The 25,176-nt window shown below is 38.6% G+C and overlaps 3 protein-coding genes across 3 annotated transcripts; all 3 read left to right on the plus strand.

Annotated features, from left to right (window-relative positions):
* The first annotated feature begins 625 nt into the window (after nt 1-625).
* On the plus strand, nt 626-1,930 carry LOC114357073 (histidine-rich glycoprotein-like). The gene has a single exon (XM_028310522.1). It carries the CDS (start codon nt 825-827, stop codon nt 1,824-1,826), a length of 1,002 nt encoding a protein of 333 aa, XP_028166323.1. The 5' UTR covers nt 626-824; the 3' UTR covers nt 1,827-1,930.
* Nucleotides 1,931-5,430: 3,500 nt separating this feature from the next.
* Nucleotides 5,431-6,590, plus strand: LOC114357086 (uncharacterized). Its single transcript, XM_028310544.1, has 3 exons — nt 5,431-5,531; nt 5,825-6,238; nt 6,444-6,590. Exons 1-3 carry the CDS (start codon nt 5,495-5,497, stop codon nt 6,539-6,541), a joined length of 549 nt encoding a protein of 182 aa, XP_028166345.1. The 5' UTR covers nt 5,431-5,494; the 3' UTR covers nt 6,542-6,590.
* A 563-nt stretch (nt 6,591-7,153) lies between these two features.
* Pi4KIIalpha (phosphatidylinositol 4-kinase II alpha) lies at nt 7,154-24,810 on the plus strand. Its single transcript, XM_028310469.1, has 11 exons — nt 7,154-7,519; nt 9,089-9,207; nt 12,123-12,323; nt 18,038-18,163; nt 18,645-18,742; nt 19,437-19,572; nt 20,381-20,523; nt 21,667-21,742; nt 22,326-22,465; nt 23,732-23,840; nt 24,511-24,810. Exons 1-10 carry the CDS (start codon nt 7,288-7,290, stop codon nt 23,817-23,819), a joined length of 1,359 nt encoding a protein of 452 aa, XP_028166270.1. The 5' UTR covers nt 7,154-7,287; the 3' UTR covers nt 23,820-23,840; nt 24,511-24,810.
* Nucleotides 24,811-25,176: the final 366 nt, after the last annotated feature.

Genomic DNA, 25,176 nt, shown 5'->3' on the forward strand with positions numbered 1-25,176 from the left:
AAATGTGAGAACTTTTTCCTGAGATAATACCATGCTTCAAAGGTAACAGCTACTTTTGCATTTATAATTAAAAATTACTAATGCGATGAGTAAAGACTGAGTAAGATATGTAGGTAGGTACACTACATGTGTGAGTGACGTTGGTCTCAACTCAACATTTGGCTGCAGCACTGCAGCAGATAGCTGCTTAAATTTGCAGAAAGCATAGGCTTTAGAATCGTATCCTACGCGGCAGGTGTGCGAAATCATTTATTTTCTACGCGGAAAAAAATAGCTCATCATTCCGCTAGGTAGCATAATGACTTATCGATGAATCTTTGCTTTACTGGGGCTATTTGATTGAGACATGTTCATCAATTTTGGCACTGACTGATTCATCGTCTAACCTACATTTCTTCGGCCTTTGTATAAAAAAGTGTCTACCGAAACAATGATTTAGTAACGCTTAATTAATGACTAGGTATCGCTTAATCAACCATGAGTTATATCGATTGTAAATCAACTTTAGCTTCACCATAACGATCAGCTTTTTTTAGGCTTGCTCTCGATCCGCGAAGCGCGTAGACACCTGAAGAAAAAAGCATTTCACGCCTATTCGCCTGCGGTCAGCGCGCCCGTGAATTGCACAATAGCCAATTTTTTCATTACCAATGTCTTTGTCACACCAACCTCGTCTGATAAGCGAACTGTTACATGGTTACGAGAAAGGTACCTCAACGCATATTCACGGTCCTTTGTCTCTAACACCGATATAAATATTGGGCAACAGTGTTATCAAATTATTACAGCACAGGTAGCAGTGCGATACACATCTCAATCTCAACATGGTGAAGATAGCTCTAGGAGTTCTTTCGGCGGCTGCGATCTCAGCGGCGGTGCAGGTCGGCTACGTGGCCCCTGCGGCGACCGGGTACATCTACAGGAGCGACAACGACGGCCCTGCGAGCCTCATACAGTTGGGAGCTCACTCGTACCAGCAGCCCGCAGCATTCGCCCCCGCCCTACCTTTGCCTTTGGCCGAACCCCTGAAAGCTTACGAGGCCTACGATTTAGGTCCAGTGCCATTACCTTATGTCGCCGCTAAACCCATTGCGATCGTAGATGCTGAAGACGATCATGATGATGACGATGAAGAATCCGCGGAATACCACGACTCAGGAGCGTTAGTCGGTCTCGGCCATGGACACGGCTACGAGAAGGGCGACGGCAGTGACTACGGAGAGGAACATCACTCTGCTCACGGCGAGAAAGGAAGCAAAGGATACCACTCCAAGGGACACCACGCAGAGGGTAAATCTGGACATTACGGCAAGGAGCACAAAGAAGGTTTCCACAGCGAAGGAGAAGGCGAGAAGGGATCGCATCACGACGAAGCCGATGCTCACGGAAAGCACTATGAGTCTGGAGAGAGCTACGAAGGCGGAGACCACGGGCACAAGAAGCATCACAGCAAGGGTGAAGACATCACTGGATATCATAAGGTGTTCAGCAAGGACGAGTTCAAGAAGGACCATGACTTCTACGATGTCGCTGACAATAGCGGCCATTTCAACAAGCACGGTTACGAGAAAGAGCACCATGGATCCGAGGAAGGTGGGCACAAGGAGGGTGGTCACCACGACTCCGGATTTGATAAGGGTGAATTTGGAAAGGAAGGATCTCATGCTGAGGGCCATGTTGATGATGCTGATCACGATCATTCTGCTGAGGAGGGCGAGGAGAGCCATTACAGCAACGAAGCGGACTTCGGGAAGAAGGGAGGCGCGTCCCACGAGAAGGAGTACCTTTATGGAGACGACGATGACGATGATGACGACGAATATTAGTAAAACGAATTATTGCGACTTTTGTAAATATCTGTTTATCGTTTCTTGATTAACTAAGTATTTTGTTATGTTTGATATTGAGATAATGTGTATAATTTTATATTTCTGACAATAAATGAATTTTATTATTTAACTTAAAACGTCGATTTTATTAATCCTTGCTTTAATTCATCTAATAGACAAAAAATAGTTAATTTATTTAAGTAATTATTTACACTGGGTTTCGAAAACTGGTTCTTCAATAGCTAAGTAGGTTTCGGTAAATATTACCAATTCGATGTTTTTCACGTAGACATTCGTTAATCTCATACATTAAATCAATGCCTCCTAAAGAAAGACACCCTTCAAGTTCAAGGACAACCTCTAATACGTTTTATACAATAGAACTACAATGTGTCAGTGATTTTACTTCAAATATTTAGTGATTTGAAAATAATTTTAATTGATATGATCTGAAAACAGTATAATACCTAAGTTCCAGATTCTAAACAACGGATTTTTCCGGAAGGTTTGTTAGCTCATCCATATCAAATCTGTGGTCATCATCCATTCTAAGGCACATTCAGATTCAGACATTTTGGTCATAGTATTTTTTTCGAATTAATCCCCCAAACTAAGATCTTTTAGATAAGTACGAAAATTATATCAAAAATTTCAAGTGCGTTTTATTTTCAGTATGTAAGTAGGTAAAGGTACCTACCTACTGACTTTACCGGCAGTCTAATAAAATAGGCTAATGATGTCGTCAAGATAAAGGTAAATAAGCGAGTTGAAGAGCAGTTTGTAAAAGAAGCCCTAGCTGTCCCCTAGCTACAAGAAGAAAAGCAGAGGACGCCCGCGAAATCACTTGATGGACTTGAACCGTTTCAAAAGATTTGGGAAGAATTTAGAAAAGATTTTGGGAATTTCAACAGACATACTCTTTTGGTGTCTTAGAACGAGAAGTGCCGATTCCAAATTAAATAGGAAAAGTCACAGCAAAAGGAAAAGAAGATGAGCAAGTCATTAGGTATGAAGAGTGCCTACATAGGCAATTATTGATCTTACAAATGGACAACTATTCATAATAGTAAAGCCAGCCAGGGAAGGCTTAAAAACGATGTCAATACTAAGTCCAATTACTGTAGAAATTTGGACAAGTGAAAACTGTGGGTCTAGACAAAGTGCAAATAATAATCTCAAACCAGTCGCAAAGTGGTCGAAAAGCCCCTTTTTTGTATGGAGTTTTGACGGATTCGATGTTCGATTCGATCAAAAAGTGCGTTTTGTCTAGGGGGGCTGGACTAGGAGAATGAAATTCCTAAAACTTACATACAGTAAAAAAACGTACGAAATATTACCTACTTTTAGTAATCTAATCAACGAGATGGAGAAGTAAATAAAAAGAAATAACTCAAATGATCGCTTTAAATACTTTAGGCAAGTTTTTAATTTAGCCAAAAAAACCTTAACGAAAGCATTTTTAATAATCCGTTAATGCGGTGGAACTAAAAGTAATTAAAATGTTCTAAATCGATTTTAATCTAATTATAGAACGGCTCTTGAACTGTATCATTAGCATTGAAGTTAATTACCTACATCAATGGTGAAGAACATCTTAGTCTAGAAAAAATAGGCTACTAAAAATTCTTTTGAACAGTAGGGCATGTGCCCTAATGTTCCAGTTGGCCAAGCATGTGCTTGGTATCTTCATATTAAAAAGTCTATTTAATGATGGTATCTAATTAGCTTCATCTTTAGACTACACTAGTCAGTTTACCTGAATAAATATTAAATCCAAGTAGGCCTACTATTACCGCACCACTACCCCATTGAATTGGGGATAAGGAACTGCTTATTCCCAATTTTATTATCAACGGGCTAGATGGTTCGGCTGAACTGAAAACTACTGTGTGCATCTGTAAAAAATTGATTTGATCATTAACCTTACTCGAATACTCATTCATTCCTCAACAAACTATCATCTAAAACAAAAACCATGATCAATGGTTCGATTGCGAAATGTTGGGACGATAATTTTATCAATAGCAAACACACAAAAAACGTTATTTGTAGTAAACTGGGTGGAATGAATCACGAACTGCGAACCTTGACCGATCCGAGTCGTTGCACCGATTACCACTCCAACCATGCAGAAAGATCATCGGTACTCATCTTTATGAAAAAATCATCCTTGCCGGCTTATTTTCCACAAAGGCTATATAAAACCAGACGGATGACATGTATGTCAGTGTCGCAACCTACTTCGATTTCGCAAGAGACGACAAAAAATTAGAACACTATGCAAAAGAAATTATGTTTCGCGCTGTCATTGACTGTGCTTTGTTACTGGACCGAGGCATCGCCCGCCAAGCTGGGCACGTTGGAATTCGACAAACTGGACACTGATCTTGACGACCTGAAGTACGAGGTAGAAGAAGAGGACCTTGATGACTTCTCCAAGCTTCTTGATGAAGCGGATCAAACTAAAAGTGAAAACGATAAAGCGAAGGAGAAAGTCAAAACATCGACATTCAAAAAAAAGAACACAACAAACAAGGGATCGAAGGCCAAGTATGATCTTGAAGATTTGAAGAAATTCTTCAAGACTGTCGGTGTTAAAGACCAAGGCAAATACAATGATGGTGATTTATACGCTGCTATCAAAGCTTTAGTTGGTGAAGCGGTTGGAGTCAAAGGGACTGAAGATAGAAAGTACAAGAAAGGCACAAAAACTAGAGGATTTCATAGAGTCCAGCACAAAGATGAGTACAAGAAAGATAAGGAGTTCTATGAAGATGATGAAACCACTGGGGAAATTAACAAAGTCGGTGGAAAGGCTCTAGGTTACGAAGTCGGTGGTGGGATTGGGTTTAACAAGGGGCATTACAATCATAAACGTCTTAAAGGAGTTTACGGGAAAGAAGGTTTTCTTGACAATGGTTACCTAGATAAGAATTATAATAAATTCTCTGATGATCAAGGCTTCGAGGGAACTTATAGTAACGACAGTTAATTATTTATTGAGTTTAATTTATTATAGGCAGTGTAGGTAGCGTCTTAGTCATTTTTTAGCTTCGTATTTCACTATATTTTTGTCAAGGCAGCTTTTGTATCGAACTCATATGCTTTAATAAAATTGTCGTTTATAAAACCGTTCATCAACATGTTTCATTTTTCAGTGACCCTTGAAATACTATATGAAATCAAATAAGTCTTCTATTCTAGTTGAGCGCTTGAGATTTGTTTGTATCACGTGCTCCTTATCCCAAACATTTTACTACAAGCAGGAATCGAACCTTCAAGCGCTACTTGTTGTTTGTAGTAGCCCAAATGTGAAAGCCACAACTAGATGTGACAAAATCTTCGAAAAGATTATAAGAAAGAAACATGCCTGAATGAACCTAACTAATGTGGAAAATGCAGAATCTTGCATTTCAATCGAAGAAAAACTTCACTGATGTTTTAATTATGTCGAATCGTCGACACACGTTATTAAATCAAGACCGTAGGCCGTGAATAATTTAATATGTCATATCAGGCTATAATAACTTCATTGGCATGCGCGTTGCAATACTCGTACAAGAAAATGCACATTGAAACAGTTATCTAATGTAACTGCGCAAGTACGCCCGGTAGTGAATAAAATTAATTTAAAATTCCTATTTAATAACTGAATTTTGTCAAGCATGGGTTTCAGAAGTGTTTGGATTCTGTACTTATGGGGTAAGAAGAAGCTATCAATAATTTGTGATTGCCAGAAACGCAGCGTTGGAATGAATACCTTTAGGAGGAGCAGGACTTCTGTTATGTACCTACTTAGTCTACTACAGGATTTTTATAAGAAACAGAGCTACTTCGTGAAAGACTTATCGGTGTTCGTGCTAACTCTAAGTATTCTGACACAGGTCCTCGGACCTAATCCAGGCCAGATGTTTTTATATCTTTTTTTTTATTGTCGGATTAGCTGAATTTGCTAACTGCTTAATAGCCTATTTATAATTCCTTGTAATTTTCAGCTCTATGCCTGATAGCTATCTCCGTTAACTCTCTCGAGCTCCGTCGCATGCCACTTCGAAAAGTGTGTTGCACTAATGCCAACACACGCTCCGTACCCGCCGAGCAAAGGCAGCCGTCATTGATTGATCTGCTGCACATAGCCAACGAGAATTTCAAGACGAGTTCGCTGCAGCAGATGGAACGCGATCCTTTCACTGTCGCTTCGAAGTTCGGGCTGACGCCACCACCGATTGCCCAATCCGATGATAGCCTGAAGAAGTTGGAGAGTCAAAAAGCGTATCTCTGTTCGAAGATGTCGTGCGCACCACAGTACATTTCAGGGCCGGTGTGCGCCTGCAACTTTAACACAGGCAAAGTTGTCAGTTTTAAGAACAGGTGTGACATGAAAAAACACAACTGTAGATTTGGTACAGGTAATTATTTGCTAATCTGATTCTGGTTTTCTTTAGAAAGACAGGCAAGCAGGCTTATCATAGTAATTTCGCTTGTATTAGAGCAGAGTTGATGGTGTTGTGACACTTGTGACCCACCCACACGCCTGTATAGCTCGTATAGGTACCTAAAAAGATTGTTCTGTTGTTGTCCTAGCTAGATTTTAAAACGTTTATTTGTTTACAGCCTTCAAGGCGATTTTGGAAGAAATATGCCCGTGGGAGTTTGAAAGCAGACGTCGGGAGAAGACTTACGACTACAACGAATCCAAGTATTTTAATTAAGCTGTGAACTTGAACGAATTGTGTTGTAGTTGTTGTGTAATAAAATGCAGCCTGCAAAGTTGAATATTATTTACACCTTAATTTTACTCTTTACTAGTCCGCAGTCATGCTATTATGTTATTATTATAAAGGTAGCCTAATAATACATAGAAAGAAAGAAAACATAGGATATATAATTAACTGGCTTTCCGCCCGCGGCTTCGCCCGCGTGGAATTTTGTCTGTCACAGAAAAACTTTATCGCGCGCGTCCTTGTTTCAAAAACCGGGATAAAAACTATCCTATGTTCTTTCCCGGGACTCAAACTATCTCTATGCCAAATTTCATCAAAATCGGTTGCGAGGTTTAAGCGGGAAAGCGTAACAGACAGACAGACAGACAGAGTTACTTTCGCATTTATAATATTATTATAGTTGGGATTAGTTGGGATATCATGAGCGTGGGGTTTATTTAAATAATGTGATAAAATATTAATTAAATAAACTTAAAAAAAAGTCGTGAAATTATACCAGTAATAGGTAGCGTGAGGCATCATAATATTTAATGTCATGGTTTATTTATTGAACAAAAACAAATAATAGGTCTATGGTACATCTTGTCTGTCATTCGATCTGTCAATCACCCTGCTCTTTAGTTTATGTGCGCCTTTGCTGAATGAAGTCAAGTGTTTGTGTAAATGATTGTGAAACAAAGACTTTTAGACGAAATAAATGAGGCTCTGTAAAGATTTACTTTTACACATTACTCATGAGTACGGAAGAGACTCTCTTGAATCTCGATTTCGACAAACCGAATACAACACTTGCGCCGTCCATCCCCGATGACGGCGTGGTATCTTTGTCCAGTAGTTCAGAGGAGATTTGTTTAGTGCCAGAGGTCGGTTTCGAAGGCAACGTGGATTCCCCGGGGGTCAATCGGGAGTCGCAGCCGCTGCTGGGCGGCCGCGGTGACTTCGAGGTCTCATTCAACCATTTTCCAGGTACTAAACACTACGACGCACTGACTCATGTTATGTACCTAATTAACCATCAGAGACAACCTCACGGCTCAACAGACGTGTTATTGCGAGTAATACTTGACTATTTATCTTCTGCTGACACTTGTGAGACTTCTCTGAGGATTTGTAGGGCTTCCACACAAATTGTTTAAACCAGTCTGATGAAACATCTGTTCGAAGCGTAATAATCACCTTGAGACGAGTAAAATTACTCGTCATACGCGAACGTTACGTTTTTGTGTTCTGTAATTATGAATGCACACTAATTATTGTTGATATTCATTCTTCTAACTTCATTCTTGTGTTTATTCAAAAGTCTCTTGGGTTAACTCACATGAACATAGCCACAGAATGAAATTTTCAGTGGAGCGTAACAACTGTGCGTACAGTGTTTCAGACAGTATTTATTTTGTTGAAAAACAAGTGATGGATCAGCCCTTTCATTGTGGTGAGTGAATAAATAAAACTGCTGTACTGTATGTTTGTTGTAGCCATTTAAATAAGGTGCTCCAAAGATGCTTATGGTGGTAACGGGCTGTCCATATGGCAGTCAAAATCCACATAAAATTAACTGTATTTGTGAATTCATTTCATCTAATAAATGTGTATGACTGCAGGGAATAAATTGTGTTTATTAAGCTAGTGATTATTTAAATCGACTATTTAATTTTATATGTCATAGCATAGTCATACTGATAAGGAAAAAATAATTTGCTAATTCCAGCCAACAATCATATTATTACCCATTTTTTGTTATTGTATTGTACGGTATAGTATGGATTGTAATAATTTGTTCAGCGTTAATAAATTAGGTGATTTTTATTATTTCCTTAGTTTTCTTTCTAAAGACCTAAAAACAAAAGGGTGACTACAATGTAAACAACCAAACTATTTTGGCGTAAAGTCCTTGACTCAGTTGTAGGTAAAACATTGGCAAATTTTTACATCAAACAGCAAGGTTATTGAAATAACATTGAAGTGGTATCAAACATTCGCAATACAAAAGACGTCAGGCAGGAAAACGTAATTTTAATAACACTTTCCTGACTGGCATCAAGATAAGTTTACAAAATTCTTGCGCAGACCTATGAAATGAAATATACGTCAAAATTGTGAAACTTTTGATAGCAAAAACTGGTTTATGGTAATCAACATGCCTTACCAGTTGGATGGGACAAGCATTACCATTAATTATATTAATGAAGTTAGTGAGATTCTCATTTATCCATATGAATAATTACTAACCATGAATATTTACATTTTATTTTGAACACAACAGTCTGATCTAAGAACTTTTGAATGTTATGTATGTATTTATGTTAATGATTCTGAGCAACTAATGATTTTAATTTATAATAATTGTAATAAGTAAGTGATAATACCGAGTACTAGCTTAGCAACAGAAATGGTGGAATGGAAACGGATGGAAATAGCATTTGCTTAACTTAAGGGCAAAAAACAATGATAACCACAAAGTCCAAAACTTGATTCTCTAGTTAAGGGTGAAATAGTCTTCAATGGTAAACACTAACTTTACCAATTTGTTGCCAGATGACCCACAGTTCAGTGAACTGGTGTGGCAGGCGGAGGTGGCCATTGATAATGGCATCTTCCCAGAGAGGATATACCAAGGTTCCAGTGGGTCATACTTCGTCAAAAATCCTGGAGGGGTAAGTAATTTTTTTTATACATACTCAATATAATTTAGGCGTGATGGTAAATCAAAAATAGCATCTAAGTAGTTGTAACAAATGCTATTTTGCATTAAAAATATAGGTATGACTAGAATATTTTGGAACCAAATTCTTAACAATGTACCAAGCCAATGTTTCCTTTCTTATTAATTAGATTATTTTATGTGGTACTGGCAGTACTCTTTTTAATATCCAATTATATTATTACTTATTACCTACTTCTGCTATTTTAATAGGATGAATAATAATTTATTGCGATTTTAATTGACACCTAATTGCTCATGATTAGTAACATAATTTATAACATTGCACATTGTATCAAGTATATAATTTCTTGAAAGAGTTGAAAATGTTATTTCATACACTTTTTATCACTGTACAAACCATTTTATACATTCATTGAAATAAATGACCAGTGAATCAGTGTGCCTTACATTACATGTCATGCTTTTAATTTAAATAAATAGGTAAAGGCGTCATGTTGGTGTAAACTATGATTCCAAAATAAATGGAATTTGAATTGATTTGATCCATTCTTATCGTGCGATTGCGCGTTGTTGGCCGTCTATGCCGGCTTATAAAATCTAATCTGGCATTGACCTTTATCTAGCTATATCCAGTTAAATAGTACGAAACCTCCCCAACTTGTGGCGGCCAATTGTACCCTATTACGCCGGTTATGCGTTGGCAAAGTGCCATTTTATTTTGACCGATGCGCAAATCTTACTACAACGGAATAAGATTGTAAAAGCACGAAAAGTATTTTTCAATTACGTTTAATTTTCTGCTCTTAGAAAGCTAACAACCTACCTGCCAAACCCTGTTCCTTGAATATGGTTTTGTGTGTACCTATATCCCAACTAATATTATAAATGCGAAAGTAACTCTGTCTGTCTGTCTGTCTGTTTGTCTGTTACGCTTTCCCGCTTAAACCTCGCAACCGATTTTGATGAAATTTGGCATAGAGCAGGGTGAAGAAACTTCCATACAACGGTCATCGAAGTGAAACTTGCTTCCAAACAGCGACATCGGTGAATAAATTCAAATACTTTTTAACTACCCTAAAACGCTCTAGATGTCGCTGCTCCTGTTTCCTTCATATTTTCATTTTTTTCTTAATTAAAATATATTTGAGAATATTGTTAATTACAATGTGAAAACTTCTTTTAAATGAAATTAATTTGTTTTAATTTAAAACTGAACATTGACATTTTTGTTATAATTTACATAATAGAGTAGTAGAAATTACTATTTAACATATGGCAACTTTGCTTTTCCTCCAAAATGGCCGGTGTTGTTTTTGTTAGGTTGAATTGAATGCATTATTGTTTTCTTAGCCATCGTTTATGAGTTCTGTGGCCCTATTAAAGTATTGAAGAGTCGAGTCAAATTCAAGTTCATTCCTTCGTACCTGCTGCTGTTCTGGTTCATCGGAGTTTTGTTCGTTCCTTCGTGAATCGCGAAGAAACTTTCTGTTATGTTCACAAGTGATCTGAGTTTTCTCAATGTGCTGTGTTCTGTGTTTAGTATTGAAAACTTTGCGAAAAGACGCTTTTGGTGTATAATATTATGTGTGTTCATAAATAAAGTAAAATTATTAAATTCAAAAGTTTTTGTTTACTTATTTGCATTTCCATGTGCAATGTAGAATTTTTCCAAATCCATTGTTTTGAAAATAATACAATACGTACACCATAAAGATAAATATTTTCAAAATAATGGATTTGAAAAAATTCTACATTGTACATCATAAAAACAATAATTCTTTGAAGGTTATGAGGGCCTATGTGTGCGTGAACTGTGTGTATGTGTGCGTGGACTTTATGTATGTATGTGTGCGTGTACTATGTATGTATGTGAGCGTTACGTACGTGGGTTAAGTACAGGGAATTTAACACCAGGCTGTCAATTAGTAGGCTCAAAAATTTGACAGAGAGGGTTCTCTATTTCCTATGTATTACTTTTCTCTATGGCATAGAGATAGTTTGAGTGCCGGGAAAGAACATAGGATAGTTTTTATCCCGGTTTTTGAAACAGGGACGCGCGCGATAAAGTTTTTCTGTGACAGACAAAAATCCACGCGGGCGAAGCCGCGGGCGGAAAGCTAGTAATTTATATTTATTTATTTAATTAAGTAATTATGCAGACAGACTGCTATTGCTCTACGGAATAGTAGATCATTTCATTAGATTTCACGCCAATGGATTGAGTGCCTATTTTCTATGTGAACAAAACATGCACTAAATGTTTGTTCACTTATTGAAATGATTAATCCATTCGCGCCAGATATAATGAAAGATTTCACAAGTCAGTGCGGACATCGCCTGACTTGTCCTATTGGAGCATACATTATGTGCGATCGTGGGGTTAAGTGGATATCTAGCCTAATTCACTTATTTGGTATGATTGCTACATTTGCGATATAGGTTACTTCAGCTTTCCCGATTTACACCTAGCAAGCCGTTTTTGCTGAGACTTGGAACATTCCGATTCTGTGGAAAACGTAAACAATGACTGTAGCAAATAAATAAAGCTAATCTAGAGGCTTAGCCCCTATGAGTAACATTTGTTTCGTAATAGCTTTTTAGAGCGTGCGTAGTTACTTCGCTCTGTGAATCTGTGAAGCTATTGCAATATTGGATCTTAGAACGAATTTTACTTTGTCTTACTTACATTCTGGGTCGTACGCTATTTTTCTGAACTACATATTACATTTTTTTTACGTTTAACAGTGTCTTAAATCCTATTGAGGTTTGTCTAGTTACTCTAGTAGATAGACACTATTTGCTTTTAGCAGCATTAAAACCCGTTGAAGACACTTTTTTCCAACTATTCCTCAAATCTCCGAGCCTACTGCTACTGTACTTTTAACAGCACCAAATAATTTCCAGAAAATAATCGGCGTGTTCAAACCTAAAGACGAGGAGCCGTACGGGCGTCTAAATCCAAAATGGACGAAATGGATGCACAAGCTGTGCTGCCCCTGTTGCTTCGGGCGCTCCTGCCTCATCCCCAACCAGGGATACCTGTCCGAGGCAGGCGCAAGCCTGGTAGACTCCAAGATCGGCCTCAAGATCGTGCCAAAGACCAGGGTAAGTGGCTTTACTATACTTCATGGTCCATCAGTCGAACCTTAAATCGAACTCCTATGTTCTTCTGCTTAATTTCGTTGCGGGTCCAATGACAGTTTACTTTGTGGGTGGACGTCCTACGCTGAGTTTTCCGGTACGTGGCCTCCACTCCAGAACCTTGCTGCCCCATCGGCCGTTAGTTCTGCGTACTAACTATACTTAGCAAGATACATAGATAAACATTTTAATGTACACCACGCAAAATTAAAGAAAAAAATACACAATAGAGACAGATTCAGGCGGTCGTATTTCCTTTGGCCATCAAGAGAAGTGACAATATCGTGCGTAAAATACAGGAAATAATTTTTATTTCAATATTGTTATTTTTTTTCCTGAAACTAGACGGCTCGTCATAATTTACGTTTTTTATCTATGACTCATTTTTTATTGTTTTCACTTATTTTTCTTGTAAAGTATAAGTGGATCAATCAATCACTGCAACGATTTATACAAATTTAACAGTCCAACAATACGTGCGCAAGAACTTTAAAAACTCAGTTAAATCAAAATATCAAAAATAAAATCCGACAAATACTAATACTTACGTTTATCAGCTGTAATACTAATCTTATCTGACTAATGTAAATGCATAAAAATGAACCGCGTAAATATTAAAGATAAAGGTTAACGTGGATACATGTTAATATAACAATTACTCATAGGCTAGTAGAGGCTACTAGATAAAGATAGGTCGATAGATAGATACTAATTATTACATGCTAGCCACATCGAATAATACGAAAAAAATAATCAAACAGTGATAAAATCAGTAGGCAAGTATTCTAAAAGGACGATCAAAACGTTGTAAACCCAAGCATAGATTCATTTTCATGATTTGGTCAAATTTCAATATTGACACCAATCACAGGTATAAATTATAACTAAATGATTCTTGGATTAAACAATTTTTTTTCATCCATTGCGTCCATTGCGACTAGAGATGAACTTGCATTATGGTCTCGGGTTTCATTACAACAGGTTACATGGGATACTAAATAAATGAAGTTATATTACAAGACTAACACTGCACTCTAATAACCTGACTGCCCTTTCTTATCAATTATGTTTAACAAAAAATAATTATAATAATTCGTATTTAAATAAAATTAAACCAATCGAATTCTAAACTAAAAAGGTGAGAAAAGGTCGGCGATATCTCGTCTATAGCAAACATTTATCGGTCGAACGACTCGAAGTTTGGAACTGCGTGTGCGCATGGTATAATTTGATACTCGTCCAGTGGCCTCGTATCACCCGATATTGTTGCTTGTGGCCGACGATACCTTCAAGTTTCTAACGGGGCTTTAGAACCAGATGAATGAGTTATTTAATTGTATAACTAGACTGGTCTGGGTAGAAGAAACTTGCTTAGATGAAATTGTCCAAAGATTTATTTATTTATTTATTTAGATATGTGTGCTTGATTGGTTAAACTTGAAACTATTAAACATGGAAAAAAATACTCTCCAAAGCTTAGAAATTTATTTTGATGTTGATAAAAAATCAGTTCAGCAAAAGTCCTAATCAAACTTATTATACGAAATTATCTTAACTGTATATAAATTGTAGTCATTATGTAGATTAGTAAAAATCGGTCCAGTAGCATCCTATTTGAGGTCAGCTACTCTATCAGTGCTTATTGCTCCATATTATTGTATAAATAAATAGGTCAATAGACTATAGACCATCATCAGTAAATAAGATCTAATTTAAGGCCCGGTTTCCACCAAGGATAAGACATTAGATGTTATGTGTCGGGTGGACGATTTTTTCTATAGAATTTGAGAGCAGCGGCGCGGAGAAGAAATGTAGAAATAATTATACGTCTCCGTTCTGCCTTGTGGAAACTGGGCCTTAATATGACTAATAGGGTAAAAATTCATTTTTGAACAACCTTACACAGAACGTGTCTGTCATTTCTTTCATGCATAACTTATACTTAGCTTTCGTCCTTCGTCAATTAGGGTGCCTTCAAATTAGAGGCGCGTCACAGTGGCGCTACTGTAGCGCTTTCTTATGCCTAGCTATACAGCCTATGCTGTGTTGGTTTTATGACTCGCCATGGCAAAATATGATAAGGGGAATTATAAAACGAGCGACTAAAAAAAAAACTTTGCGACTGATGATGGCATACTGTTTTAATACCTTGAGCGGTATGAATTTGAGTAAGCGAAAAATTTACCAAACTAACGACGAATATTGATAAATAATAAAATCCAGAACGAGCTTACAAAATGTGGGTTTTGATTATTACATTTCAGACATAAAAATACTATCCGGGCGACTAAATTACTAAGTGAGCGACTAGAAATACAGAGAGGGCAACTTTAATATGAAGATACATTAGATTTTTCTAATTGAGGTTTTACTGAACGAACTACAGAAAAGTTAATTCTAAGCAAAGTTTTGTGAGCTGCTTTATTAATGATTATTGGTTACTGATATTATATTTGAGTCTCATGTTTTTTATTTTGATACGCTTTATTAATGAAAACTACAGATTGTTACAGCGCGCGAATTCGAATGGGGGCGGGGCGACTGTCCCGAATTTTTAACAAAATATGTATGCAAACACGTTTTGGGTCTAGCAATGGTATTAGCATCATATTAAGTATTATTATGTTCAATACAAACAATCATTAAGTTACACTCACCCCAACCGCGTCTCCGCATTGCATCGAATCCTATGAAAATGTGGTTTTTGGACATAGCAATACTTATTTTTCACAATTTTTATTTTTAAAAATTACTGGTCGATAGGTTACTTTATTTTGAAGAATAAATGTTATTAAAAAGTTTTTTTCTAAAACTGATAGTTTAGCCGGAAAAAAATATTTTCCATCCCATTAGTACGCCGGCTGCGCTCGATTCGGATATAATGACGTCACGCGGCCTTGCGTACGTTGACTTTTAGCGGCAAAAACGGCCTATGTTTATTACTTAATATCTTCGTAAGTAATGGTCCGATTTGGATAATTCAAAAAGATATATCTTTCTTATGTCTTAAAGATTAACGTAGATACTAGTTTTATTGAATTTTCTACAACAGTACTGATCCTCATTCGGCTCAAACTAACAACACCGCCACTGGAAGCAAAACTGATCCTGATATTGGACAAGAAAACGAGGCCGGCCCGCTAAGTCCAAGCCAGCACTTATCATACAGTGACGATGAGTAGGTAGAGCTCCTCAATCCTCATAGGTAACAATCAATGAACCTTATTAATAAGATTACTTTTTTTTGGTTGACAGAAGCGACTTATTTTATTTTGTTTTTTTTTTGTTGATTCGATTTAAGAAAATACAAAGGACATCATCCACGTTTCATATATTTTTGGTCCAAAATCAAAAGTGCCGGCCAACAAAAAAAAGTTCTGTATTCTGACAGAATACGTCTGCCTTAGCATTTGTTACTATGGCACCAAAGCCGTACTCAAATACTACGATGCACAGTGGTGCTACAGCTTTGGTGCCATAGTAATAAATACCAAGGCGGACGTATTCTATCAGAATACAGCACTTTTATTTTTTGGCCGGCACTTTTGATTTTGGACCAAAATGGACGATGTCCTTTATTTCATTTTTCGTAATACATTGTTTCATTTGATTACCTACCCTTAAATTTTAATGATTTATTTTTTTCGCTACTAGAATAGTGTTCCGTCAAATATTTATTTCATAAGATCATTTTTTATTTAAATGTGGGCTCATAATACGCTGCTCATAATAGTATTTTTCAAAGTAGTTTTTGCATTCGAAACACTTCATTAAAGTTAAAAATACCGCTCAGTATAAAAAAAGCATTTGCCAAATATTGAAAAAATGCAGGACCTAACGTTGACACTCAATCAAATATTAGGTCGCTCAAATATTATGAAGCTTCTCATTTTGTATTTTAAGGAACCCATTTTTTTTTTGTAAGTTGCTGTTTTTTTGATTTTTCGTCACTCGCACTCAGTCGCTCACTTAGTAATTCTTTAGCCCACATTGATTATTTTTGACACTTACAACATAAATTGACAGTCACTCGTTTAAATACTACCCATATGATAATGCTATTTTTATGGAACACGTAAATACTGGAAGTTCCCGGCCATGGCAAGATTATTACCAGTTATTGATTGCGCTGTTCTTGGTAAACATTATGATTCAATTCAGTTTTTTTATATGAATTCATTCTTACACTGTCAATAAGGTCGAGTTTTGAGCGTCCTTTCATCATACGGGCCTAAAATAGTGACACATTTATTCACATACTGAATAATTTATCCATCCATCACTCGGGAGCCAAAGTACATGATGTGTTGCGGCGCCGCGCGGCGTGACTTTTGCGGCGTTAGATATTTCTATGTAAGACGACGCAGCGACCACCGTTCCGGCGTTGCACCGCCGCCGCAACGCATAAATAAATAAATATCCTTGGACATTTTACACTGCGCTTCTAGTCCCAAACTAAGCAAAGCTTGTACTATGGGTACTAGACAACGGATATAAACATACTTAGATACTTTTTTTTTTTGTAAATACATACATATTATACATAGAAAACACCCAGTCCAATACAAACAAATATGTTCATGCACACAAATGTTAGTACTGTGCGGGAATCGAACCCGCAACCTCCGGAATAGTAGTCCGATTCGAACCACTACACCAAACGGCCGCCAACGGCATCGTGTGCTTTGGCTCTAATAATGTTATGTGGATATGCGCAATACTTACACACATAGGTACGAGTAATAATCTAAAAATGCTGTATCAATAAAATTCTAACACGGAGCTATAAAATAGAAGAAAAAGAACTATTTTACATTTCTTTGTCTCTCTTTTGAGTACATAATGCTTTTATTTTCTGCACAATATATTTAGGCGTTACCTAAGAGTAACAATAGCGTAATAAGCAGTTACAATTTGCATTTCAAATTAGGTGGCGTCCGTTTGCACTTTGCACACGGTGTAGACATGATAACACTGCCTGCATCCAAAGTATATTAAGATTAAGACAATACTGGAACAAATATTTCATTTTAGATTTAGGTAAGCCCTAAATGACCAACAGACGATCTGATTAAGGTCGCGGGAGGTGCCTGGATGCGGGCGGCGCAGGACCGGTTGTTTGGAAATCCTTGGGGGAGGCCTTTGTCCAGCAGTGGACGTTATTTGGCTGAAACGAACGAACGAGACCCTGTCTTGTTACATCGCAAAAGTGAGAGGAACATAAGAGAGACCTAAGGAAACAGTATATTGATTTAGACAGACAGGACTGGCAGTTTTTGGTTCTCAACATATCTTAAGACTAGAGGACGTTTTACAGTATAGCTAATTGTAAATAAAAAAATAGTCATCATGACCTTCCAACTCCAAGTATCGTCTGTGACTGTCTGTAATGTTTACACTCCCTGTAGCGTATTTCAGGAAATGTAATAAATGTTTTACCCCCATGCTGTTTGTCGTTTCGTAGACGGACTTTTATAAACAACTGAAAAACGTAGAATTATTTTAACCTCTTTAATGCTAATCTATTTTTTTTTGTTTTGTGTCTATTTTCATTTGTTAAACAATAAATTAAATGGACTGATGAAAAATATAAAATATCGAGACGAGTGTCCATTACACTGTATCTTCGATCATTCAAAATTGGATTCTAAGCTAATACAAATACGTGTTGTTTTCAGGTAGTGAAGCTAGTGTCAGAAACGTTCAACTACCTGCGAATAGACCGCGAGCGTTCGCGGTTGAAGCGAGCAATCACCGAGCAGTTCCCAAACTTGAGGTTCAACAGGATGGGACTGCCACCTAAGGTATGCTACTAAAGAATACTTATTTGCAGCACGTACCAATAAAATCTATGGCATTGCAACTAAAAAGTAGTATTTTTTTCATGATTTTTTTTACTTGTTAAGATTTTTGCTTTTATGATACCAAAAAAGATAACAAATTTTAAAACTTGAATAATCTAATGACTGAAATAGGAATCGAACCCACGACATTAGACAATAAGAGGTGGAATTGTGTAAAGCAATCGTAATCATTTGACAGTTCATAACGTACGATTATTCTGTCAAACGAATTGTATAACTGACTTTATCGTACGTTATGAACTGTCAAATGATTACGATTGCTTTACACAATTCCACCCAAGGAGTCCCACATAACCTATTAGTGCTACCATTGCACATACATTACAGTATTCCTCCACCAAATAAAAGTTGTGAATATTTTTCACAGTAATAAGTGCAGTTTGCAACAAAATTAAACTTCTTTACCAATAATTGTTTGCAGGTGGGATCGTTCCAGCTGTTTGTGGAGGGGTATAAAGACGCGGACTACTGGCTGAGGAGGTTCGAGCAGGACCCGCCCCCTCCACACGTCATGAGAAAGTAAGCGTCATATAGTTCCAAAATACTGAACTGTCCTGTCCATGACATTGACAGTGGGGCGCCACCGTCAATACCGGATCGCTGGTTCTGGTTTTTGCCATGTTGGAAACCATATAGTTGAACGATGGTAGCGCCCCCCTGTCATTGAGTTTGGTGGGACAGTTCAACGTGGGTCATCTATAATTTATTATTTATTTCTGGTTGACATAGGTTACCAATAAACAATGACAAAACGTGACTAAATCGCTTCATGGAGCGAAACAATTTCGGAATAACTTGTGCAAGGGGCTTCTGGCAAACGTGATTCAAATCTATCTAATATTATAGCCTTCTGAAATTCATGACAGTTGTTAAAGTGTGTTCTTGCAACCGAGCCCGTAGGAACTCGCTGAAAATTAGTGTCTGAACACGCTTGCGCCTTTTTGGTTTTGGTTGGATCTCGAGTCGGCTAGTCCGACGCCGACACTTATTTTCTTGTTGTTATTTTTATTTTATTTTATTGTTAGGAAAACAAACAGCATTCTATAACACACATAAAGTTACCAATTAAACCAATTAAATTTGTCAAAAGAGTTTTCACAAATAGTTCTTACATAGGTTTCGTTTTTGGAAATTGGATAAACAGAAACAGAAAAAGAAAATACATTTTTAGACGTAGTTAAATACAGTATTCTATTCCGTTTTATTATTACAGGTTCCAGCTACAGTTTGAAAGGCTCGTGGTATTAGACTACATCACTCGCAACACGGACCGCGGCAACGACAACTGGCTGATCAAATACGACGCGCCCAGCGCGCGCGGGGACGCCGTCGCCATGTTGGAGCCTTCGGTAAGTTGAAGCAAAACCACCTCTACAGGGTGACTTTGTTATCAGTATCCAAATTTTTTTAATAAGCTCTTTAGAACAATTTAACGATACAACTGTATCGTAATTATTTATAATCGTGGTATTTTTCGCAAAAAAAAAATATTGAAAGTCTAATTCGCGGGTGCCCATATCTTAAGTTTTAAAGGTTATTGCTTATTTCCGCTCGCCATTATGTTTATTAAGCTTTGCAATTAACTATGTGTACGTATTTTTCCATGAACGTAGCAAATTTTCCACGTGAGTCAATTTGAAAACCGCGCGCAGCGGATGAAGATAATTAAATATGGAGAAAAAAGTTTTGTTTTCTTTACGTAAATTAATTAAGTTACTGATTCTGAGTCGATCCTGAAAATTTGGATACTGATACAAAAATCACCCTGTATATACGGACACGACAGAACATTTTTATATGGCTACGTGCAGTTTGAACCTACCAAACCAAAGGACGTTTACTGTTGGCAAAGGCCTCCGAAGGATTTCTACAACAAAAAAAGAATTCCAGTTTTGCGCTACTCGCATCCAGCTGTTTCGGCATACACTAGATCGTTAGTCTACCAAATGGAGGCCTACCCACACCGCGTCTTCCGGTCCGTGGTCACCAATCATAAACAGGCCAGTCACACAGGGCGATGCAGCGTGCGTGAATCTAATTAATCTTAAATGCTCGTATCTTTGATTCACGCCAAATGTTTTTTTGTTAAATAATGTGATGAAAATTCTTGTGAAAGTTATTCTGTCTATATTTAGTCTATGGTTTGTTCATGCGCAGGAGTGGCAAGGAGCGGAGGTGCGGATCGCGGCCATAGACAACGGATTGGCCTTCCCCTTCAAGCATCCCGACTCGTGGCGAGCCTACCCCTACCACTGGGCCTGGCTGCCGCAGGCCAAGCGCCCCTTCAGCCACGACACCAAGTCAGTGCCGACACGACACACGACACGACACGACACTAAACTATACCACAACCGGCCGCCTACCCCTACCACTGGGCCTGGCTGCCGCAGGCCAAGCGGCCCTTCAGCCACGACACCAAGTCAGTGCCGACACGACACACGACACGACACGACACTACACTACACCACAACCGGCCGCCTACCCCTACCACTGGGCCTGGCTGCCGCAGGCCAAGCGGCCCTTCAGCCACGACACCAAGTCAGTGCCGACACGACACACGACACGACACGACACTAAACTATACCACAACCGGCCGCCTACCCCTACCACTGGGCCTGGCTGCCGCAGGCCAAGCGGCCCTTCAGCCACGACACCAAGTCAGTGCCGACACGACACACGACACGACACGACACTACACTACACCACAACCGGCCGCCTACCCCTACCACTGGGCCTGGCTGCCGCAGGCCAAGCGGCCCTTCAGCCACGACACCAAGTCAGTGCCGACACGACACACGACACGACACGACCCCACGACACTACGACATGACGTCGAGACACGACACTACACCGAGAGTCGAAATGACACAACATTATACTAGGGATGTTAAGGATATGTAGTTTCGGTTACGGATGTAGAAATAATATTATACCGATTTCGGTTATGGTTACGGATATTTTATGATTTCGGATATCCTAAAGTTTCGGTTACTGTTACGGATATCCATAACATCCCTACACTATACTACGACGGGCCAGCCTTCCCCTTCACACACACACACACCTCGTTCCGTGACTGTTGTGACGCTTGTCACTACGACACTATTCAAATTGAAATTATTTATTAACATTATGTGTCAAATCAGTGCCACGACACCACCACATAACTCCATGCCACCATGACAGAATGTTATGCAACCATGACACGACGCCATCATTACGTAACGTCATACCACCACGGCATAATGAAATTCTTCCACGACACAAAGCTATGCCACGACGACACAACGCCATACCATCTGCATCACGAGCACGACACCACAAAAATTATGTTGATTCGTTAAAAAAAAAAATGAAGTCAATATATGCTACGACACAAGTTAAAATGTTCGTATTTTAATTTTTATTACATTTCATTTTACGAAAATTGTTTTATTTTTCAGGGAGCTGGTTCTTCCGTTACTATCAGACATGAACTTCGTGCAGGAGCTATGTGATGAGCTACATGTATTATTCAAAGTAAGTGTATTTGCACACCATTTTACTTGACAAAATAACGGGTTCTCGAGAGCGGAACAATTAAATAGAAAAATAGCGGAGAACGGTTTAAAAATCTACCAAAGCAATTGCACAAAATTCACGGAGAGAGCGGGGAAAAAAAAAGATAGCATGTAAGCCCTTCAGGGCACTTCTACACGTCACAAATATAGCTTGCCCTACCACCACTTCGGGACATCATATGGGCTGGTGCTGAGAAGAAGTGGCGAAAGAAATGAAAAAACCGCGTGCTGGTGATCTAGCTCCGCATTATAATATAAAAAATAGCGTTCCGCATACTTTCTCGCTCCGAACGGTTACCTAACTCCACGTCTATGGACACTCATGCCCGTTTTCACCATCGATTAAGTGCACCCTAATTTTTAAGTGACTCCTATGGTAACATATAATATGAATTTTGTTTTCAAAGGGGTCACTTAAAAATTTGGGATTATTGGTGAAAACGGGCATCAGTCTTCAACCCTGGTTCGCATTATTCCCCCTATGGACAAGCAGTCTAGACCTTCGAGTGAATGTTCTAACTGGTGTACAATTTGTTCTCCAGCAAGACCGCGGCTTCGACAAGGGCCTGTTCGAGCGGCAGATGTCGGTGATGCGAGGACAAGTGCTCAACCTCACGCAGGCGCTCAAAGACGGCAAGAGCCCTGTGCAACTTGTACAGATGCCCGCCGTCATCGTCGAGAGGTAACACTCTTATGCAGCCGCTAAGGGAGAAGCCACACGGTGCGGTGCGGTCGCGGCGCGGCGCCAGAGCGGTGCCGCAGCGGCGTCCTGCATACAGGGTGTTAGGTAAATGGGTATATGAGCCGACACTAGCCCATGTTAACATGGGTATATAAATAATATGGTGAAGTCAGAAAATTGATATCTTCATTTTAATTATTTTAATTTTCATACAAATCGGATTTTATATAATTTATTTTGTATGAAAATTTAAATGATATCTTTCTGACTTCACCATACCATTTATATGCATATGTTAACATGGGCTAGTGTCGGCTCATATACCCATTTACCTAACACCCTGTATAAGAATCAATGATATGCCAGACGGTGCATTCCGGCGCCGCACCGCAGGCACACCGCACTTCGATTGGGCGAGACGGTGCTGTTACGGCGCCGCATACCACATGTGTACAGTGATGCGACAAAATGTTTGCACCGTGTGGCTTCTCACTAACACCCATACAAGCGCTGACCTTTATACAAGCGCTGACGCATATTTGGGCGCTGACGCTCAGAAAAGCACTGGCGCTTACGAAGGCATTGAGCCTTACTCTGGCGCTAATCCTCACTTAAGCGCTAACACTTACGTAAGCACTGACTTTCCCACCCCTTTACTCCAGACACGATCCTCACTCAGTTGCTGACGCTCGCGCAAGCGTAGAGTCTCACTTGAGCGCTGACGCTTTATCAGACGCTGATAAATCGTAAGTGTTTAAGGATGGTAAGAAGCCATAACACGTTAGTAGTGTCACGTGTTTTGGGTATTTTTTATGGGCGAATCTGTAAGACAAATTACCAACTCTTCGTCAAAAATGTAGTAAAAGTAATTTATTTTATACACATAAAAACGATTGGGCTGGTTGGCATGGGTTAGAAGACGTAGCGTGGGTAGGCCTACTAGGTGGACCGACGATCTGTGATCTAATTCACGTATTTTGACAGTCAAGATCTCGCTGACGTTCAGAAGTCGTTCCATTGAAAAACAGTTCTAAATCCGTATTCACAAGGGTCATTTTCGATAGAACGATTACTCGATAGGATCACAACTCAGCGATTTGTTGTCATTTAAGTTTTGTTACGTGAATAATGCTACTGGTAAAGATCGCGGGAAGAACCTGGATGCGGGCAGCCTTTGTCTAGCAGTGAACGTCATTTGGCTGAAACGAACGAACGAACGAAAAACGGTTACATTCCTGAATACTAAACGACTCTTATTCCCCGCAGGTCCAAAAGCGGCACGACGTCGTCGCGATTCTTCGACTCGTTCCAGCAGCGCTTCCAGCACAAGTCGCCCTTCTTCTCCTGGTGGTGAACCACAAGACTCCTCCGCCAGGTTTGTACAAACCTTGTTTTTTACTTCATCATCATAATCATTTCAGCCACAAAGTCAAAATTTCTTTATTTGTTTAGACTAATAAATAGTTCTTACAAATCGTCATTTTGCTCTTAAGGAGCCTTTACATGTCTCATAATCTTTTTGCCCTACCAGCGCTTCGAGACCAACATTTGGCAAGTGCTGGGAAGAAGCGCCGCAACAAACTCAGTCAGCATTGTCTGCCGTTTAATATAAATAAATAAACAGGACGTCCACTGCTGAACATAGGCCTCCTCAATGATTTCCACATCCTCCGGTTGGTAGCGGCCTGCAAACAGCGCCTTCGTGTTTTTTACTTACAACTAGGAATTTATTTGCCTGTATCATGTGATCGAAAATTTCTTCACACTAGATGATCAGTTTTTCAAAAAGCTTACTGCAAACAGCTTACGACGCCTTACGTACAGGCTGATTTACACATATTAAGTAGACCACCATCTTACCCGAAAAATTAAGTTAAAAAGTTACGATGCTAAGTTTTTTTTTAAGAGATAAAATCACTTAAAATTAAGTAAAGTACTTAACTACTATATGTGTAAATCAGCCTTAAACGTGAGTATAGACTAGACTTTGAGCCATACATACATGACTTAACTTCAAAGTATAAAGAAAATATTTTTCTTTCCAGATAACAGACACAGTATAGTTCAGCGGCGACTATGGTAAATAGTAAACAATTGTATGTATATGTATGTATGATGTAGATTAGTGCATTTTAAAATTATTATAATGTAAAAACTGCTGGAAATGTAGTGCGTAAGAGGAAAAGTAATGTGATATTTTTCTTCAGTCAATCAATACCAATTCTTTTTATTTTAAATCAAATACAGTTTACAAAAAAAAAGGGTTAAGTATATGTTAACATGTTCTAGTTCCTACTAAGGTTACTGTTAAAATATGAAATATAATCAGTCTACGCTAGTCACTACTAAAGCCTGGTCCGTGAGCACGTAGAATCCCGTCCAATGACCCCAAGCTACCCATCCCTATCGCTCGCGCGTAATTATGTTGCGCGTCGCACAGTCGCGACAGCAACATAATTATGCTTGGGGTCATTGGACGGGATTCTACGTGCTCACGGACCAGGCTTTAGACTTAGCTAGTGTCACGCACATTCCATAGAATTCTAGTTACGAAAGTACCCACAATAGTGACGCTAGTATCTCTATAGAAAACATCTGTCAATATTCTTGTTAAAGCAGGTTGAGGTGTGAGCTAAGCAAAGCTTTAACACAAGCCAGCAAGGTACAAAATAATATTGCATACCTGTTTATAATTTTTTGTCCTTACAATT

The sequence above is a fragment of the Ostrinia furnacalis genome, unplaced genomic scaffold (genome assembly GCF_004193835.3).
Source record: "Ostrinia furnacalis isolate ACB-3 unplaced genomic scaffold, ASM419383v2 OfSCF3022, whole genome shotgun sequence".
NCBI lineage: Eukaryota > Metazoa > Arthropoda > Insecta > Lepidoptera > Crambidae > Ostrinia > Ostrinia furnacalis.